Source organism: Opisthocomus hoazin, chromosome 5 (assembly GCF_030867145.1).
Source record: "Opisthocomus hoazin isolate bOpiHoa1 chromosome 5, bOpiHoa1.hap1, whole genome shotgun sequence".
In the NCBI taxonomy this organism is placed as follows: domain Eukaryota; kingdom Metazoa; phylum Chordata; class Aves; order Opisthocomiformes; family Opisthocomidae; genus Opisthocomus; species Opisthocomus hoazin.
The window spans coordinates 34,698,916-34,717,888 of record NC_134418.1 but is presented as its reverse complement, the minus strand read 5'-3'; the positions used below and the strand labels follow the sequence as shown (position 1 = coordinate 34,717,888).

General features: G+C 41.4%; 1 protein-coding gene across 4 annotated transcripts in view; it reads left to right on the top strand.

Annotated features, from left to right (window-relative positions):
- TNIP3 (TNFAIP3 interacting protein 3) overlaps nucleotides 1–18,973 on the top strand; it is a 53,282-nt gene that overhangs the window by 5,444 nt on the left and 28,865 nt on the right. For 3 of the 4 annotated variants that reach the window (XM_075422193.1, XM_075422194.1, XM_075422191.1), the window contains exons 2-5: nucleotides 3,938–4,073; nucleotides 15,868–15,954; nucleotides 17,532–17,621; nucleotides 18,758–18,823. In XM_075422193.1, coding sequence (XP_075278308.1) covers nucleotides 3,938–4,073; nucleotides 15,868–15,954; nucleotides 17,532–17,621; nucleotides 18,758–18,823 — 379 coding nt within the window. The remainder of the gene's footprint in view (nucleotides 1–3,937; nucleotides 4,074–15,867; nucleotides 15,955–17,531; nucleotides 17,622–18,757; nucleotides 18,824–18,973) is intronic. The other variant, XM_075422192.1, reaches the window with a different exon arrangement.

Here is an 18,973-nt window from a genome sequence, read left to right as displayed (position 1 = left end):
TTCCTCGATGATTGATTTTACAAAACATAAAAAACCTGCATCTCCCAAATTTGAATGGATTTCATTTTTCTGATTTTTTTCTAATAGATTGCCCATTTGCACACTTTAAGTATTCAAAACTGATATACCTAATTTTAGAAAATGTTGGCAACAGCGTAGAACAGTAAGGGTATTAATGGTGCAGAAAGGTACCTCTATGAACTTCACAAAACTAGAAGTAGTTTTGAAAAAACTGCTTTCTGCAGAAGCTAAATGCTCTGTGCCCTCTAGAGCTCGCCAGGGGAAGCTCAGGTAATGATCAAGAACTGTCTTGTTCTGGGGTAGCTCCTAATCACCAGTATCTTGAAAACGTACTCAAGCACTCAGATCCTCTGCGTGCTCTGAAAGTCCAGGCTGTAAAATGGATCTATACATCAGATATGATTAACGTTTTAAGCCACAGTAAATATATCCTTCCAATTATCAGAGTGGCTAACGTTAAAATACAGATAAACGAAACAACAGTTTCTGGTCAGAAAACTGAGGGAAAACCAAATGCACTGAGAAATCCAGTCAATGAAGGAATTTTATGGCTTTTTTGATGTTGTTGAAACACAGGAATATTACAGAGCAGCAATCAATTTGTAGGGATTTGAGCCTTTTGCAGTTCCCTTTCTTTTACCCCTGCATAGATGGTTCCTGCTCTTGCCCAGGTGCTCCTAAGCCCAGGAAGGAGAGTGCAGAGTGACAGGGTGGGAGCAGCCAGAGGTGAACATCGTTTACAGCCACGGAGTCAGAAAAACTGTAGGGACCAGAGCAGAGGAATGAACACTTCCTGGCTGAAAAGAAATATTTAAAGCCAACCCACCACCTTGATGGGGTATTTCCCAGCTTGATTCACGCTCTGATCTCAGGAGGCTGTGGTCACACATCCCCTCTCGCTGTGGCTGAACAACCAGCAGAGATGAGTGCAGCCTGCCTAAATACTTGCTGCTGCACTCCTGCCAGAGGTTGCTGCCCCATTGTTTACTGCCCTCAGGACTGCACATAGACATTGCTCTTTTATTTTGAGTAGTTGTTTTAGTCTAAGCTTCTTTCTTTTACTTAAAAGAGTTTAAGAAACCCAAACTACTTCAATCAAGTTGGGTGAGTGGGTTGTGCTGGCAGTTGGGGATGGTAATTTGCAGTAGCGAGGTAGTGAAGGTGGGAAGTGACTGGGGCTGTAGAAGAGTTAAACTCTGGCTGGCTTTGCTGCAGCTGGAGCAGGATCTGTGACTGCAACCTTGGGCGATGAGCAAAATACCCTTTACCAGAAGCTGTTTGTAGGCCAGAGTTTTTCTCTCAGCTAAGCGGTGAGCTGGTTGGTTTACTGATCTCACATGGGAGGCGTGTGGAGCAAGGAGGGAGGAGAGCAACTAGCCTACCTTTGGCTGGTTGCCTGAGCGCAGCTAAAAACCTGAAGCTTTGAAAGCTCAGTCTGAAAATGTTGGCCTGTGATTTTAGCAGCTCTGTCTGAAATCCCTCAATACTGCTTAGTAACATTTCACCTCGCTTTACTGAACATCTCCCTTCCTTTTGCCACATTGCTAGGGGCTCTAAGGAGGCTGCAGCAGTAATTTCTCCCTTACTATGTAAATATAATTTCATGCACTTTTCCTAAAACCCCACCATAAGCGACTGCTTCTGTGCTGTGTTTTTTCAATTCTTCCGAGCATCCTCAAAAGCACCAAGTGCTCTGCACAGCGTATATCCAGTTATGTTACGCAATGCAATCTCCATCTGATCTGAATTTGGGAATTTGGGTCAGGCATAGGAGTCCAAATGAGCTGAACATGCTGTTTTCCAGGGAAGTGCACTTGAGAGAATAAGGGGTGTTGCTACTTATGTTGTGAAGTTTGTATTATGTAGCTGATTAAAAGTGAAGGCTATAAGCAGAGCGTTTGGGCATGCTGCAGCCTGGTAATTTATTGTCCAGGAACCGTAGCACAGAAGTGCTTAAAAGAAAAAGCTCCACTCACACTGGTCTATCCAAGATTTTGTAACATTAAGCGAGAGAGAAAAGGGCTGGATCTCTTTTGCAAGGTTTGTTGTTTTGCTTCTGTAGTTTTCTTCACGAGCTGCCACGCGGTGCCCGTGCTGCTGGGGCTCACCTGCCACCCACACGCAGCTGAGGCTTTGAAAACTGCCACCAGCGTTCAGCGCAGCTGCAGCCTGCTGCACTGAAGGGAAGTTCGTGAAAATGTGCATCAAGAAGGTCTTTCTCTTCACCGGCATGGCTTTGAAAGGGAGTTACGGCCAGTTAAAGTGATCTAACAGAAGACAATGCTCTCCCCAGCTGGGTACTCTGTTTCTTTGAACTCACACTAGTTGCTATATTGGTTTAAAAAAAAAAAAGCAAGTGAAAGATTAGTATGAAGAAATATCTTTGTGTGGAGAAGAAAAATCATGTGATGTGTTCTAGTGCTTCAGGACCTTCAAGTGCCAAAAAACCCTGGTCTTGGTTCCTTGTGTAAAAGTCCTGTTTCCCTATGCCATAGGTCTAGCTCTTGAACCACATCCAAGTATCTTGTTTCTGCCATGAATGTGGGGTTTTTTTTTTTTTTTTTTTGGTGCAAGCGGGCTTCATGGCAGCTCCAAAACTGCCAGCGGCCAGTGAGAAATAAGCCCTTGAGTTTTACTCGTCCTTATTTGCTTCTGTTGGTGTTCCATTGTGGTACCTCTGCAAATGATTTTGCATTCATGCTTAATGAAAATACATTTCTGTTAGTGTGTGATGTAAATATCAAGAATAAAGCCAACCATTTTATGCTATCACCATGAAATTCACCACACTTTTTTACTCTTATGATTAGGACAGATGGGTTTGTTCGTTGGATAATTTTATTAATTGCCCTTCAGGAGTTTCCTCAGAATGTGCAGTGCGATCCCTGTGGATTGTCTGTCTAAACTGCAAGAAGTGTAACTGATAAATCCTTACTGCTTACAGTTTTTTCTTGTAGTTCAAATGAATAATTTAGTGTTTTCTGCCTAGATCAAGAGGTAATATTGCTGCAACAGTTTGGTAATAGTTATGAGCCTTGCAGTTTGCTCTCCGGTCATGCATTAATTCTATTTAGAGTTGGCTTAAGCTGCTTGGGAAATGAAGGTCTGAGCTTGCAGAAGACATGAGTATTTCTTGAAAACTTGGGTTAGGTCTAGGGCTTTTTGGGGTTTATTTTAATTATGCCTTGGTCCATCCTCTGAAAGTCACATTCCACCATTATGGTGAATCAGCCTTAATTGCTAGTTAGTTCTGCAAATTTAGAGCAAGCACTTAAGTGCACAGAAGTCCTGTGTGTTCTTAGCAGAGAGAAAGAAAAGGGTTTTCCTACTAAACAAACATCATTGTAGTGTCCACAATAGAGCAAACTTCACAAGGCATGAATGTTTTTAAAAGGAACTTTCAGGAAAAAAAAAATTAAAACGCATGTCAGGTATCTATTACAAAGTGTTACAGAAAAAATAATGTGTCATCAAAAAAATTTGTGAACTGAGCACCTAGTTTTTGAGTTCAAAACCAATTGAACCATTTTGATTGCATTTTTGTTGAAGTTGAATACTAAATTCTTGAAACTGCGGGGGGGTGGGAGGGGGGGTGGGGGGTGAGGGCACATGACAGTCTTCATATAATCCCCAAAAGGGTTGACTAGGATTTTGTAGACACAAGGTAGTAAAATTCATAAAGACTGATTGTTTAAATGTTTTAAATAAATTTCTGCCACAATGCGCTTAGAGATTGCCTGTGTGACGCTGCTCCAGTGCTCTCTCATTGCGTACCAGGAAGGAAGGTAGCAGCAGCTCGGTGCAGGACCAGCTCTGCTGCCTGCGTTGTCACATTCAGAAGACAGCTGACTGATTTAGCTTGTCTGTGCTTTACACACTTTTTGTGTAAAGTTTAACATTTGTATTTCTTTCTAAGCAGGTGTGAAAGTAAAGAGCTGGATGTTGAAATAAGGAACCTGATAGAGAAGAATAACACTTATCAGTCGTGTGAGGACCCCGAACCTATTGCCCAAGAGAGTCCGCACCCTCAGAGAACTTTGTGTTCCCTTAAGGTAAATGCAGTCTGCTTTTGCAATGTTTATCTGCCAGGAAAGAACATTCAGGGGATGTTCCCTGGGTGACTTGATTATGCATGAAACTCTTCTTTGATTTCTGAAATGATGCAATGAACTTGCTACACATTTTCTTTTTTTTCTGATACAGCTACTTTCTGTTATGAGGAAGACTGAGTGACAAGATATGTTTAGTAGTGCTTTAAAAGGTCAGCTAAACCCACTGATTGTCCAAAGTGCCAACCTCTGTAGTCAACTGTGCCTGTTGGATAGTGCAGATCCACAAAACTGTATACCCCACGAGCACTGAGATTTCTTTAGGTTGTTGCATTTGGTAGTTCCAATTTAACTGAGGATGAGCAGAGGTGCGGAGGACAAAGATGTTTGGGAGTCTCAGAAAGGCTTTTAGGTAAATAGGAAGAAAGAAGGAGAAAAACAATGATTCAAACCCACACTTCTGTGGTATTACAAACAGAAAATTGTAAGCCACCTGTTAAGATGGTCATCTTTGCTTGCAGTGAAGCAGCGGTTAACAAGCATGACAGAAACTTACTCTAGGTTTCCCTCTTGGTTTCCCTCCTCTACCCTGAATTAGCAAGCTGCTTTTCATCATGCAGTAGGAGGACAAAAGGAAATTCCTGTTTTCTGCAAACTGGGAAAGGGAGGAGTGAGAGGTACAGAGGAGTAGAGTGATTAAGCCAAGAATGCCATCCACCTGCAAGGGATGACACACTCACCTGCCTGTGTGACTCCACTGCGGGGAGCTGGAGGAAGAAACCCTGAAGGCTGTGCCCCAAGGCATGATGCAGGAAATCGATGAGGAGGAAAAGGAGAAATGACTCTGTTCTATGAAATCCGAAGTTACACATAGCTCCTTTCACATGTAAACCGCCATCCCCCAAATGACTCATGACCTCGAGGCATGAAGCTGAGCTGAGCCTAAGGAGATACCCCAGGGTCAAACTAGTGGGATTAGAAACAGTGAGAGAAGCCGCAAGGAGGAACGGGGATTCCCGGCCCCAGGGGACGAATAAGCATGGTGAAACAGCAGTCACTGCAGAATCAAGTAGCATTGAGATATGAAATTACAGGGCAGAACAGCAAGCCACAAATGGTCTGTGGAAACACCTGGTCCCCCGTGTTAGCCTCTCGCCAACAGAAGCAGGTGTACGAAAGGATTTGGGGGGTGTGGGGAGGAAGAAGAAATGATGTGCTCACCTCAACTGCTTCCGTGGAGTACTTCAGCACTTCACACAGAATACTGTGGCGGTATTTCATCCGTAGTGCTTTTATGCTTTTTGCATCTATAGCACTTGTTTGGCTGTGAAAGATGTGCGTGTGTGTGTGGTTTTCACAGGTTAAAGGAGGCAGGTTTATGAAGTTTCTGCACTAGAAATATGTTGGCTATTTTTTATTTGTGCTTCTAAGTCAAACAGCTTTTCACTTGGCTGGCTATTGACATGGACTTCAAGTGAGTGACAGCTTGACAGTTGTGATGATAAGCTCCAACAGCCTCAGTATAAGATGCTAGGGATTGTGTGTGTCGGATTGTGTGTTTTGGAGAAGGAGGTAACATTTTTAACAAATCTAGTATACTTTCAATTAGGAAGGTTATAAAATAGTATTCAAAAAACCCCAGAAAATGTCAGTTTGTGAAATGAAATGATAATTTAGACTTAAAATGAGGGGAAAATTCTATATTTAGGAATTAGAAAAAAGTTAATAATGAAACAAGAGTGTACCCTTCCTTATAGTCTTGGTCATTCATCAGGAAGTTATTTGGCAGAGCCAGCAAGTAATTTTTATTCTGTAACTTTTTTTTCTAGAGTGAAGAGTGTAAATTGCACCCTGCAAAATGGCATTTCCTTCTGTGCTTAAATTGCTTTTGAGGCTGTTATCTGGAAATGTCTGTAAACAAATTCTCTTTTTCACTAGGATTTTTTTCCATAAAAATATATAATATTATTGTGGTTTTAAAGGCAAATATGTGAGAGAGAGAAAACATAGGTCAGCAGAATGAACTAATTCTCAGCACGTCCTTCAGCCTATGATTCCTTTATCCGTAGTACTTGAATTGCAGTCTGTCATGATGCTGTGTTCCCCGCTCCGGGAGAGGGAAAAGAGGGAGGAGATTACAGAGAAACGTCCTTCCAGGCAGGTCACAGCACTTAGAGCCTTTTGGTGTACTCGAGTCCCTGACACCCGCATGTGGGTTTCATATAAAGGACTTCAGTGCCTGTGTGCTTGTATGTAGTTTGTCTAGGTGAGCAAACTGTCTAGGGCTTTTCTAAATGTTAAGCTGAAATGAGAAGTGAGACATTGATGTGGCATCATTATTTTACACTGATTTAAGCTCTTCAGCCTAATGAAATGTGTTTACTTTTGCTAGAGCCATTGGCCAAAAAAATGGAAACAGACAATGAAATCTTTTGCAGATCATAACAATCGATAATTTCTAATTCACATCTACTTATCTGTTCCCCCTGTCTTCTGTAACATCAGTTATTGCTGCAATGTGCAGCAGGAGTGTATGTGAACGAGAAGGACTGCAAGCTCCAGTCCTGCAAAGGCCATAGTCTGTGAAGATACCTGTCCTCAAAACATGCCTCAGGATGGAAAGGGTTACTTGTTCTGTCTTCTACTGGAATAAGCTAAACTAAATATTATGCATCAATATACAAATATTACTAAAAAGTACTCATGCAGAGTGGAGGTGAAGGGAGGTGAAGGCAGGTAGAATTATCAACTAGGAAGGGAAAAACAGCAACTAAAATAATTAGTGGTGTGTCAACAAAAAGTAAAGTTGACAAAGATAATGCATTTTATGGGATCAATTGGCAAAAAAAATCCTCAATAAACTTTCAAGCACCTAAACTCTTTTGGGTGTGAAGTGGAAAATAAAAAAAAAAATTGTCTAAGGGCTTTTTGTACTTGCAACAACTACGCTGTAAAATTCAAAAAAGCCTGTTTGCTACAGTTACAAATTATCATCCAATTATTCTTCCATGAAACTGGGGTTTTCATCACCAGGCCTGAGTTTGCAAATGCTGAGGTACGTGAGTAGTCATGCCCTTCTGGTTAGTCTCTTTGGCGATGATGGAAAACAGTGGATAAAGGAAATCCTGAAACAGAAGCCTGGGCTATGTTTTACTTACTCTGAAACCACATCTTGCTCCAATTTTATCTGGTTCCCACATATTAAGGCACACATTTGCATCTGCACACATTTTTCTGTCAGAGTGAGCACCTAACCGAGCAGCGCAAAAGGTAGAAGCTGACATACTTACTTAAGGGAAAATCCCTTTCTAGCACACTTCTCTGGGTGAAGCACGTGGACCAGGTTTAGACAGGAAGAGGTAGATTCTTCTGTTTAAGAGCTGATTTTATTCTTCATCTAAAATCTCTCATTGTTTACCGTTTCACCATGTGCACCAGAACTGGAAAGGGGGTTGCAATGGGTATTGTAGCAAGCACTGCTGGCGTCACAGCTTCAGGAATACAGCAAAAAGCAAAGCTTGATCAAAATGCAAGCAAATGGAAGGTTCCCCAAAAGCCACCAAATTTTAACTCCAGTTATCTCAGAGTAAGTCTAATTTCTACAATTCTGCAACTGAACAGTACAATAAATAAAAAAACCAAACAACCCCCCAGCAAACCTCACAGCAGATACCTGATCGGCTAGGAAAAAAAAAATTAAGAAAAAAAGAAGGAAAAAAGATTATTTTGCCATTTTGTCGTCATCAAGGAAAGATTAACTTTTACTTGAATCAAGTGTTTTAATGGTTCTTGGTTTCGCTGCAGTTACTGAACAGACGGAATTTTCAGAAGTGACAAGTGGCTTTCATTATCTTAATTTGTGAGTGCCTGTTTTGTAATACTGTAAAAGAGTCTTTCCCAGAATAAAGGTCCAGAACTCTGAAAATGAGAACTTTCATCTTCTTGTGGTGCTGATGCTTATGAGAGGATTTGGTGTTGGCCACAGCTCCAAGGCTTTGATTTTTCTCCCATTGCAAGCTTCCCAAAGATGACTAAAAAGCTTTTACACTCAGAAAGGTCAGGTCTTCCTAGAATAAAAACTAGTATAATTCTCACTTTTAAACAAGGGGAAGAAAAACCCCCAACCTCAAAGCTGCTACTAATAGAAACTACAGATTATCATAGAAATAGAATAGAAATTAATAAAAGGCATCTAAGCAGTTTAGCCCACTTTGCCCTTGCAGGTGGGGTTGTATGCTGCCACTTGTGAGTTAACTCAGTGAGTTTCTGAGGGGCAGCGAATCCTGCCTGGTCCCAGTTCCTTCCTGGGGAGCTTTTTTTCCATGCCTCGTAGCTGAGTGGCTTATTTCTGCTCCTCACAACAGTCTACAGGATCTTCTGGCTCCCAGCTCCCTGCCAAGCATTCCTGGCAGCCACACTCCAGAGTGTCTGAAACTTTTTTCCTTGAGTGTGCTCAAACTGATTGCAATAAAAAATGATGTTTCGCCCTTCACCCCAGTCTTTAAAGTAGTACAAGACAGCTGTGAAAAAAAATGAAAGATAAAAGAGGTACCATCTGTCATAATGATCAGAGCTGCCTGATGAGTTTTGAAAAATACATGGCCAATTCTCTTCTGCCATCATTGCCTGTAGCATGGACAAAAATCATAAATGCCAAGGATAATGGTTCATAGGCTAAGTATGTGAGTATGAATGGGGAGGAAAAAAAGGATTATGAAGAGTGGCAGAAAGTTGGGTAAAGGTCTTAGTAAGAAGTCATGCTGATTAAGAGAATTTAAAAGTTTTAAGTTATGATTCACAGACATTAAAGAAGGTTTCAGACTATTAGTCAAACCTGCAGGTGCAGATTTGCTCACTATAAGATTTTCTTAGTACATTTAATCTTGTTTTGATCAGTCACTGTAACAGAGATAGAGCAGCAGAAGCCAAGGAACGGAAGAACTCAAGTGGACATTAACGAAGCATTTTTATAGCACATATAGAAGAGAAATTATCAACCACTCTTCTAGGAGGAGCCAGATCTGACCAGCTCTCCAAAGACAGAAAGTGATCATTCTTGTTGCATTAGCTTCATTTTCTTAAGCTACTGAACTTCACTTGTCGGGAGGGCAGACTCTGCTCCATTTCTCTCCTTTGTTTTCTGTGTTTACTTGAACTGTTCTCAAATGTAAGGAAAAGTGTATTTATATTCTGTGGTGGTTGATGCTACAATTACATGTCACAGTCCAGCAGTGGGAGTTGTGACATTTTGTTTCCTCGTTTGGGATGGACAGAAGGACTGTATGAAGGAAGTGACTTTCTGCAGGGGGAATGGAAGTTAGAAGTAAGGGATGAAAAACAGATGAAAAGAGAATGTAAGTTACTTACCCTCTTGCTCTAAAATGTGTGATGGACCCCAGCTAGATAAAGGCCTGTATGTCTGTATGTTTTAGGGAGGCTATGTGGTTTTAGACGTGTTAATGGAGAAGTCGGAGGCAGTTTACTGTAAGAGGTTGCCAAGCTTGTATTTCTCCACTCAGAGGCTATTCCCTGCAGTCTTTTTTCTCATGGCTTTTTTTTTTTTAGTGTAACCAGTAAATGCCATGACACAGACTGACTTGTTTATTTAAAGAGGAAGAGGTGAAATAATCAGGGAAATGAAGGTTCATGCAAGCATTAGATTGGGATTTATAAAACCTGCTGACCAGTTTGTCACTGCCGTTACATCACATTCAGCAAGCCTTGATTTTGCATATTGGCAGCTAAAGTAGATATGATTTCACCACAGTAAAATCTGATTTTTAGTTATCTGTGGTAAGAGAGTGACTAGATTTTCCCCACAAGCCTTTTACTGCAGTGTTAGAGATGGTGCTAATTTCCATGGCAGCATCCAGCATATATGTAGTCAAGCTTACTGCCCATATCTGAGATGCCATTTCAGTCCGTGGCTGCAAGGGTGGCTCAGACAGCTCCTGGGAAGCACTCGCCTTCATTTGCACCGATGGACGTCCTCTCAGCACAGCGCATGGCTGATATTGTTCACACTGTGAAGAAAAGGCACGCTTGGTTTCTCCTTGGATATCTTCTCTGCTTTTCTGTAGACATTTACCAAACAGTGCAACACCTAGCAAGCACACATGGCCTTGCCTTTGGACAACATTGCTAAGTCTGTATTTTCTGCCAAAATTTACTTTCCTGATGTTTTGTTCAGACCTGTCTGCACTTTGCAGATACCCTCCTCAGCTGTCATTTTTGCCTCCTGTGAAGCTTCCTGAGCTTCCTGTGACTGTATAGCACTAGGACAGATTTTCCTTCAAAATCTTTAACTGCTGTGGTTTTGTTTTGCAGACTGGAAAATTTTAACAGCTCTTTGAAAGTTTGCTTTGATCTGTAAACAGTTTTTTAGGTTTGCGACTGCATTTACATTCTGGTCTTCAACTGGAATTCTCCAAGCGATTTAAAACTGCATATTTGATTCAATAGCTTCAAATTGAGTATAAATGCCTTAAAAGTATTTTTTCTTTTATTGACTTTTGAAGTCTGGTAGTTGTAACAGAGTCCTTCTTTCAAGGATTTTGATGTATCTCAGATTTCTGAAGTGCTGTTGTACAACTAAGTTGTTCTTCATTCTGTGGCAGTAGAAGAATAATCAAATGTAGTGTTGTTATCTCCTCAGTACCAAAGAAACTAAATATCGTCATCTCCTTGTCTTTCTTTTCGGTGCTGTTAACTGTTTTCACAGAGAGGCAACAATTTTGCTGCAACCTCTCCCAGTTTTTGCTGGAAGAATACCATCACCTCTGAAGAGCTTGAGCTTTTGTTCCTTACTCATTGGCATTTCTTCTATTTGTATAGATTTCAGACATGCGAGGCCAACTGTATGAGGTTCAACAAGGCCAAGTGCTGGGTCATGCACTTGGGTCACAACCCCATGCAACACTGCAGGCTCGGGGAAGGGTGGCTGGAAAGCTGCATGGAGGAAAAGGACCTGGAAGTGCTGGTCTACAAACAGCTGAACATGAGCCAGCAGTGTGCCCAGGTGGCCAAGAAAGCCAACGGCATCCTGGCTTGTATGAGGAATAGTGTGGCCAGCAGGAGTAGGGAGGTGATCGTGCCCCTGTACTCGGCACTGGTGAGGCCGCACCTCGAGTACTGTGTTCAGTTTTGGGCCCTTCACTACAAGAAAGACATTGAGGTGCTGGAGCGTGTCCAGAGAAGGGCAATGAGGCTGGTGAGGGGTCTAGAGAACAAGTCTTACAAGGAGCGGCTGAGGGAGCTGGGGCTGCTTAGTCTGGAGAAGAGGAGGCTGAGTGGGGACCTTATTGTTCTCTACAGCTACCTGAAAGGAGGTTGTACCGAGGTGGGCGTTGGTCTCTTCTCCCAGGTAACTAGCGATAGGACGAGAGGCAATGGCCTCAAGTTGCATCAGGGAGGTTTAGGTTGGCTATTAGGAAAAATTTCTTTACTGAGAGAGTGGTCAGGCATTGCAACAAGCTGCCCAGGGAGGTGGTGGAGTCACCATCCCTGGAGGTGTTCAAAAAACGTGTAGATGTGGCACTTCTGGACATGGTATAGCTGGCATGGTGGTGATGGATTGATGGTTGGACACGATGATCTTAGAGGTCTTTTCCAACCTTAATGATTCTATGACTCTATACGCTTCTCTTTCCAATACCCTTTACTGTTCTCGCATGGCAATCAGTACAGAAAAACACTGTGAGGGAGGGATCAAGGTGGCTATCTCCCACTGAGCTCCTCACACATTTGAACAGCACTGTTCTTGAACAGCACATTGTAGCCCTTGAGGTATATTTCCTATGAAGTCTCTTAAAAGGCATTTGGCTTTGGGCACTGAGCAAAGGGGCATCAGTGTTGTCTGTATGAACACTAAGCTTGCCCAGCTAATCACTGAAGGGTACTTAATGACACTTCTATTCTGACGCATTTTGTATAAAATACTTGTAGTGAAGGGCAATAGATAAGATGGTGCAAGAAAATCTGGCGCTTTTTAATGTGTGTACGCAGGGGGGAAGGCCAGTAAAAAAGCTAAAAGCTTCCACACAGGCATGCCTACCTCAAAGCTTATCGATTGTTAGCAGGGAGCAATTTGTCTTTCAAACAAGACAGTAATGTTAGGTGAAAGATTTGCCCAATAAATGAGGCCAGTGTAAACTGCATTCGCTGACAATGCCGAACTGCATCTAAACAACAACTATGTCAGCAAATTGCAAAACTTGACTCAAAACTCTTGTACATAGCCCTGGTGTGGGAAAGGACAACGTCTGTTGCTGCTCAGTCACTGTGTAGGTTCACAGAGAGTGAAAATGCACAAACGTGGCGGTCATTTTGTCATGGAAAGGGGGACAGGTGGAGATGCTGTTGCTGTTTTAGCCTCTACTCTTCCAGAAGCTTCACGTTTTCCCCCAAGTCTCCTTAGCTTTCTCACAGTGTCGGGGGAGATGGAGAGGGGAGAGCGGAAATGAACAGTGTTGCAACTAGTTAAAATCCCCCTGCATTCAGCTCTGGAGCCCTCAGCACAAGAAGGACATGGAACTGTTGGAGTGGGTCCAAAGGAGGGCTACAAAAATGATCCGAGGGCTGGAGCACCTCTCCTATGAGGACAGGCTGAGAGAGTTGGGCTTGTTCAGCCTGGAGAAGAGAAGGCTGCGGGGAGACCTGATTGCAGCCTTTCAGTACTTAAAGGGAGCCTATAGGAAAGATGGGGACGATCTTTTTAGTAGAGACAGCAGTGATAGGACGAGGGGTAATGGTTTTAAACTAAAACAGGGTAGGTTTAGGCTGGATATAAGGAAGAAATTCTTTACAATGAGGGTGGTGAAACGCTGGAACGGGTTGCCCAGAGAGGTAGTGGAGGCCCCATCCCTGAAAGCATTCAAGACCAGGTTGGACAGGGCTCTGAGCAACCTGATCTAGTTAGCGGTGTCCCTGCTTGCTGCGGGGGGGTTGGACTAGATGACCTCTAGGGGTCCCTTCCGACCCAAAACTTTCTATGATTCTGTGATTCTAAATGGCACCTTCAAATCCTCCAGTCTAAGAGAAAGTCATTCGCTTGCAGTAGTCATTAATACAGTCATTAAGATATCAGCAACACAGGGCTTGATGTCCTCATGCCATCTAGCTTTCCAGGAAAATACTCAGCTTTCCAGGAAAGTGTTTTGAACCAAGTAACGGTAACAACTGTGTGCACTCCAGGGTCTTAGCCTCATCCTCTCTTCAAAGTAATTTGAGCACTAATATCTTTCAAGCGTGAGCTGTGATTCACGAGTAGGGCTGTACCATGGGTTTGCTCTTCTGTCCCTGCTTGCAGGGACCACTCAGCACATCATGCAGCACATCGCAGTGCACTCTTGTGAGAAATCAGAAACTGGGGCTGCTTTACCTTAGCAGGCCAGACCATAAAATGCAGCTGTTCAATCCAAGCTCTCTTCCAACTCTCAGCTGCTGCTGGAACAGGGATGGGACTGCTGAGCATGGGAGCTGGGGTAAGAGAAGGTGTCTGTTCTTGAGAATCATTGCCCTCGAGAGCAGACATGCAATGTGGAGGTTGTCCAGCTGTATTTGTATTAGTCAGGTATTTAGTGCTGGTACTTTATAGACAGAGACAGACTCTGTTTCCAGCAGTTTGTAACCTATAGGACTGTAGCAGGCCAACACAAGGTAGTGGGATGTTATAAGAAGATGATAGATAATTGCTGTTGGTGTCATTTGTGTCTAGTTGAAGTACCCTCTCCTTCAGCAGATGACTCTTGGCTCTTCATGTGCCTTGACTTCAGTACAGTCAGAACACAAAATTATGCAGTGACAGCCCGCTAATGGTTGTGGCAGACACAGCTGTGACAGACGGACGGACTGTGGGTGAAAGGAGACATCATCATTCCCTGATCTGACACTAACATCTAGATGAACTTTACCATTTGATTGGTTTGGTTTCCTATGTGTATGATTGGGTGATTGCCTACTTTTGCAAAGAGCTTTGAAGTTGTTAGGTGTAAGCTTTGATTTGACATAACTTTTAATAACATCATAATACTCACTCTCATTTTTTAAATGCATGATGCTTCCTCTTCCTTCTCCCCTAAGGGGATTTTATAGTTTAACTGTTACTACGTTCTCTCTGGTAGCACAGTGTGTGTATTCACTTTAGGAGTTGGCCTTCTCACGTGTCTGTTTCTCGGAGGATGGGCTTCCGGTTTCACCCAGCCTTGCTTTGGTGGTACAGAGGTTTACGCCGTTTCATTGACTGTCAGTTACTGGCTCATATTTCTTACAACAAATTAATCACTACAGAAAATGTCAAGAAGTGCAGTTGTGGAATTTGCTGTTGTGTTATCAGCCAGTAGTTCTGCCTTGTTTAAACCAATGCTGTACCTAGGAAGGATATGCTCAAAGACTACTTTTGGTATAGGTACAGATGAAATTCTTTTTATTTTTTTGATAGGTAGGATGACTCCTATATAGAATCTAAAATGTCTTTTATTAAAATAAATTTTGTTTTTTTATTTCTCTCTTTATACCCCATGAGTTTTCTGGGTACTCCAAAAACCACGAAAGAATAAAAACAACATCAGGGTAGAGAGGATATATTTCATATGCAAATACGATAAAATAGTAGCTTTCTTCCAAATTCAGTTTTGTATCTTGCAAAAGAGGAGTTGCTTAGTCTCACATTATGAACCAGAGATCTGGAATGTGTCTGTTAAATTCCAGCACTTCACAGGATTACTTTACTTTGTTTATTTGTCAATTATTTTTTGGAAATTGGAGGAACTCCCACAGATTTGTATTATTTTGTGTCAAATTTCACTAGCTGGCTTTCATTCCACTCCTTGAAAAAGAAATAGGTAACCTCTGCCCCCACTGTGAAAAAGCCTCAGACCCAGGGATCTTTCCAAAATAAGGAAAATTATTTTTCTTTCATGCTTCCTTCTCAAATCCATCATTATTCAGAATTCCAAGACTGAAGATGACAATACTTTGCACTTTTCTATTTTGTCCCGACTTTGTATGTGAAGTCTGTAGAAACCATTTGTTTGTTAATCTTTCCTGTGAGTTTAACCTCTTTTTCCAAATGCGAAACTAAGGCACAAGTATGAAGTGTTGGGTATCTTGAGTACTCAAGTGAAGACTTGAGTAGCTCGAAGCTAGATCCATGCTTAGATAAGTACTAGAACTGCAAATATGATGTCCTTTAGAGAAGAATAACAACACCTGTCATTTTTCACCTTTATTCAGCTTTTCTTCAGGGGAAGTAAATGAATTTTCCAATTACGGTTTTCCCCTAAACATCTTGGGGTTTGTATGGGTGTGCTCTTCCCCATAGCTGTTGACAGGCTTCACTATTACTCCTTTACAAGCATGACTCACTAATTTTTCTATCATGATAGTTCACACTGTCTTAGTGTCACTTAATACTTCTCATACTTACGTAAGTTCTTTTTTACAACTGGAAGCAGGGATAGAAAAACCTGTCCTCATATTTACTGAAAAAAGATACCCTTCCTTCCCTTATACATGCAACTTCCTCTCTCAGCATGAACAGGCCAGTTGATTGCGATTTACATGCACACTAAGCAGAGTACAGCCTTGCTGGCGTTTAGTCATACACATTGTTCTTCAGCCCTTCTGGGAAGCCCCAGCCAGGAAGGAGGAAAAGGTTAAAATCAAAATTCCACCACTTATTTCTGAACCTCGGCTGCTTCCACAGGCAGCAATTGCAGATCTTCTGGGTCTTAACGAAATTCTTCTGCTCCCTTAGCTAACGTAAAATATCTGTTTCATTGTTGTTCTTCTTCCAAAGACCTGTAGTGAAACAAATGCTCAAGGCCATATTGGATGCGCGTGGACACATGAGAGTGACATGGAAGCTCCAACAGATCCACTAGAAGTAAGTGACTGTTTTGGCTGTCCTCTGAAGTGCTGTCTGATTGACAGGAATGGCTTGAGCTGGTGCAGATTATGCATGTCAGTTTGTAGATTGACAATTATGGGCTTATTTTCATGTTCCAGTAGATTTCATCAGAGTGATTTATGCTGTTTAAGAGTAGGAGAAAACCTTAGAAATATTTTTGGATACAGCATGCTTAGAAAGGAAACTTTCCTAGCAGGTTTTTTTTTTCCCCTCTCTATAAGTATCTGTCATTTTAGTTTGTTGTTATACAAAGGGTACAAAGTGGTTCATTTCAGTGACCAAACAGCTTCTCTGAGCAGTATTCGGACCAGTTGGGGCCAAGAGTATAAACAGCTGTTAGATTTGTGAGTTGTCCCATTCACTTTAATAGTACTCTTAAATATGCACTGAAATATATGCCTAAGGCCCAGATTCTGAAAAATATTCAACATGCGAATAGCTCCGTTGACTACCAGGTAATTGCTTCAGATACTTTAAGTTAAACATGTTGATGAACTTCTACAGGATGAGGAATTAAGTGTTTTCTGTCATGGAAGTCAAGTGCTCCACATTAGAGCTCAGCAGGACTGACCATGGGGCAAATACGTGGTCAGGACTTTTGCCTGTGAAAAGACACAACAAAACTATTCTTTGATCTTCTTCATTGGTACGTGGCATTAAATTCTCTAGCCAAAGAAAATAAATTTATGTCAGGAGATTTAAGAACTCAAAAGTACTCACATTTTTATTCCAGTTTCTCATATATTGGCTCAGAATTTAGGGAGGAAAAAATCCCTGATCAGGTATCTGAACATAGTATGTTTTATTTCTATGAGCATGTATCTTTTTTTTCCAGTACAGTTCTCTTGATATATATCTCTGTATCTATCTATCTATATATCTAATATATCACGTTTGTTTTCATGACAACCTCTCCTTCTTGGACATTATGATATATGACATTGCGCTTATAAAAATGAGGGTTTAGCTGCTGTTGTCCTGCCTGGGCAAAACTCCACACTTTAAAAAATGGAACAATTGCAAACCAATTTCCTAATTTCTCCAAATGGCCGATGTATTTTCTGTATTGCTTGTTTTGAACCCATTGTGCCAAAGTTTACTGCCTTGGGCCTGCAAGCACTTACCAGAGGCAACACTACTAATTATTCTAGTTCTTGTAAATGAAGGGAATTGCTTACACCCACTTCGACTTATGCTCAACTTTTGTGTCTTGTACTACTTGTTTGTATTACCATCTGTAACATAATTAAAATCGTATTTTGTGTTCTATGTCTCAGATGGTACAAACAGACATAGATTTGTTTATTTCGGTGTCCTTTTGCATAATGCTTGAATTAAAACACAGGCTCAGAAGGGTTAAAGCAGATGTACGCTTCAAATCTGCTGTCAGCAGGTGTAAAGGTACTGAAATACAAATGAAATGTTAAAAAGAAATGTTGCTATTTCGGTTTCTTTACATGCACATGGCAGAGTGGATGGGAGTTCTATATGATAATCTTGACTTGAAGAGAGGATGCAGAAAGTATTAATTTTTGAACATTTCTTTTCTCCAGCCAAGGCACATATTGCTGACCAAAAAGAAAACTGTATCAGCCAATTCTCTGGAACAACAGATCCTCTCACTGGAAAGACAGAGACAAGAGGTAATCTTAAGTTTACCCATAACTTTTGCAGATAGAACTTCTAAGACAGACATTACAATATCAGTAACATGCCCGGGGCAGGGAATCACTGAATATGTTATCACTGTTACGTACAGTGTGTTTATGCTGCAGTTGGTTTTACCCACTAGTCCAGCAAGACCTGTATTTTTCCTGTGGGAATCTCATCCTGCACTCTTGTGAGACAACTTCTATGTGGAGACTTTCTGCTTTGCATTTCTTCATGGCTCGAAGTGTGCAAGCACTTAAAATTGTTTAAACTAGTTCCTATAGTCCTACTTCTCTTTACCAAGGTAGGCAGATTTATATCTGGAGAACTGTTCCTAAAACCAAATGATGACTTACAGTAAAGTGGCTGTGAATCTAGAATAGCAGAGATTTATATAGTACAAAGGGCAAATTATTTTAATAATCACTACTGTAAAGGCCAAAGAGCCACTGTGAGTAGTCTGTCTGCTGTCTGTGACCAAGATACCACTGGAAACTGTTCTTTTGCTGAGCATCCTAAAGAGTGACCCTGTATCTTACAAATCAACATGCTTCAGAGGGACCTATTTGGTTTTCTCCAATAAAAATGCACCCATACTGACTTCACTCCTACCACTTTATGTACGTGGTGCTAGCCGATCTTCCTATTTTGCATGCATAACCTTACTCCGTTTAGTGGTACTGAGAAATGCAAGCAGGGTTTGTACCTAGTAGTAATTGCAGTCAATAGAAGTCTTCAATTCATTCATTTGAAGTCAGACACCTTGTAATTGGCAATATATTTATGGAACTTAAAGCAATCTAACAAGATAGTCCTCGGCCACTTAGGGATTTGCAGCTTGGGATTTGTACAGGGTTGCAAATGATTCACCTGTAGCTTATTTTGTATTTGCATTTTTCCTGAATGTTACTTCCTGAATGTTCATGTACTTTAACTGAAATACCAAGGCACTGGCAGATGGGCTGTAAGGCTTGCCAAACCTTAAACTTGATTTTGCTGAAATGAACTGGCCAGATAATGAATAGGTTCTGAGCACTCATAGACGGAGGATTAGAATGCCAGTCAATTTTTGTATTTATTAACAAAGTTGAAATACGGGTTATTTACTGGGACTTCCTGATAATTACAGCTTCTGGAGGTGAACAAGCAATGGGATCATCAATTTAGAAGTATGAAACAGCTTTATGAAAAACAGGTAACAATGTTTTCTACTTCTATTGGAATATGTGTGCCACCTGCTGATAGTTCGAGTCTGTGCTTAAATGCCAGCCAGCCATAGCTATAGTAAATATCTCAGGGGGGAAAGGCTTCACATTAACTTTGTCTTTAGCTCACAAATTTAAAA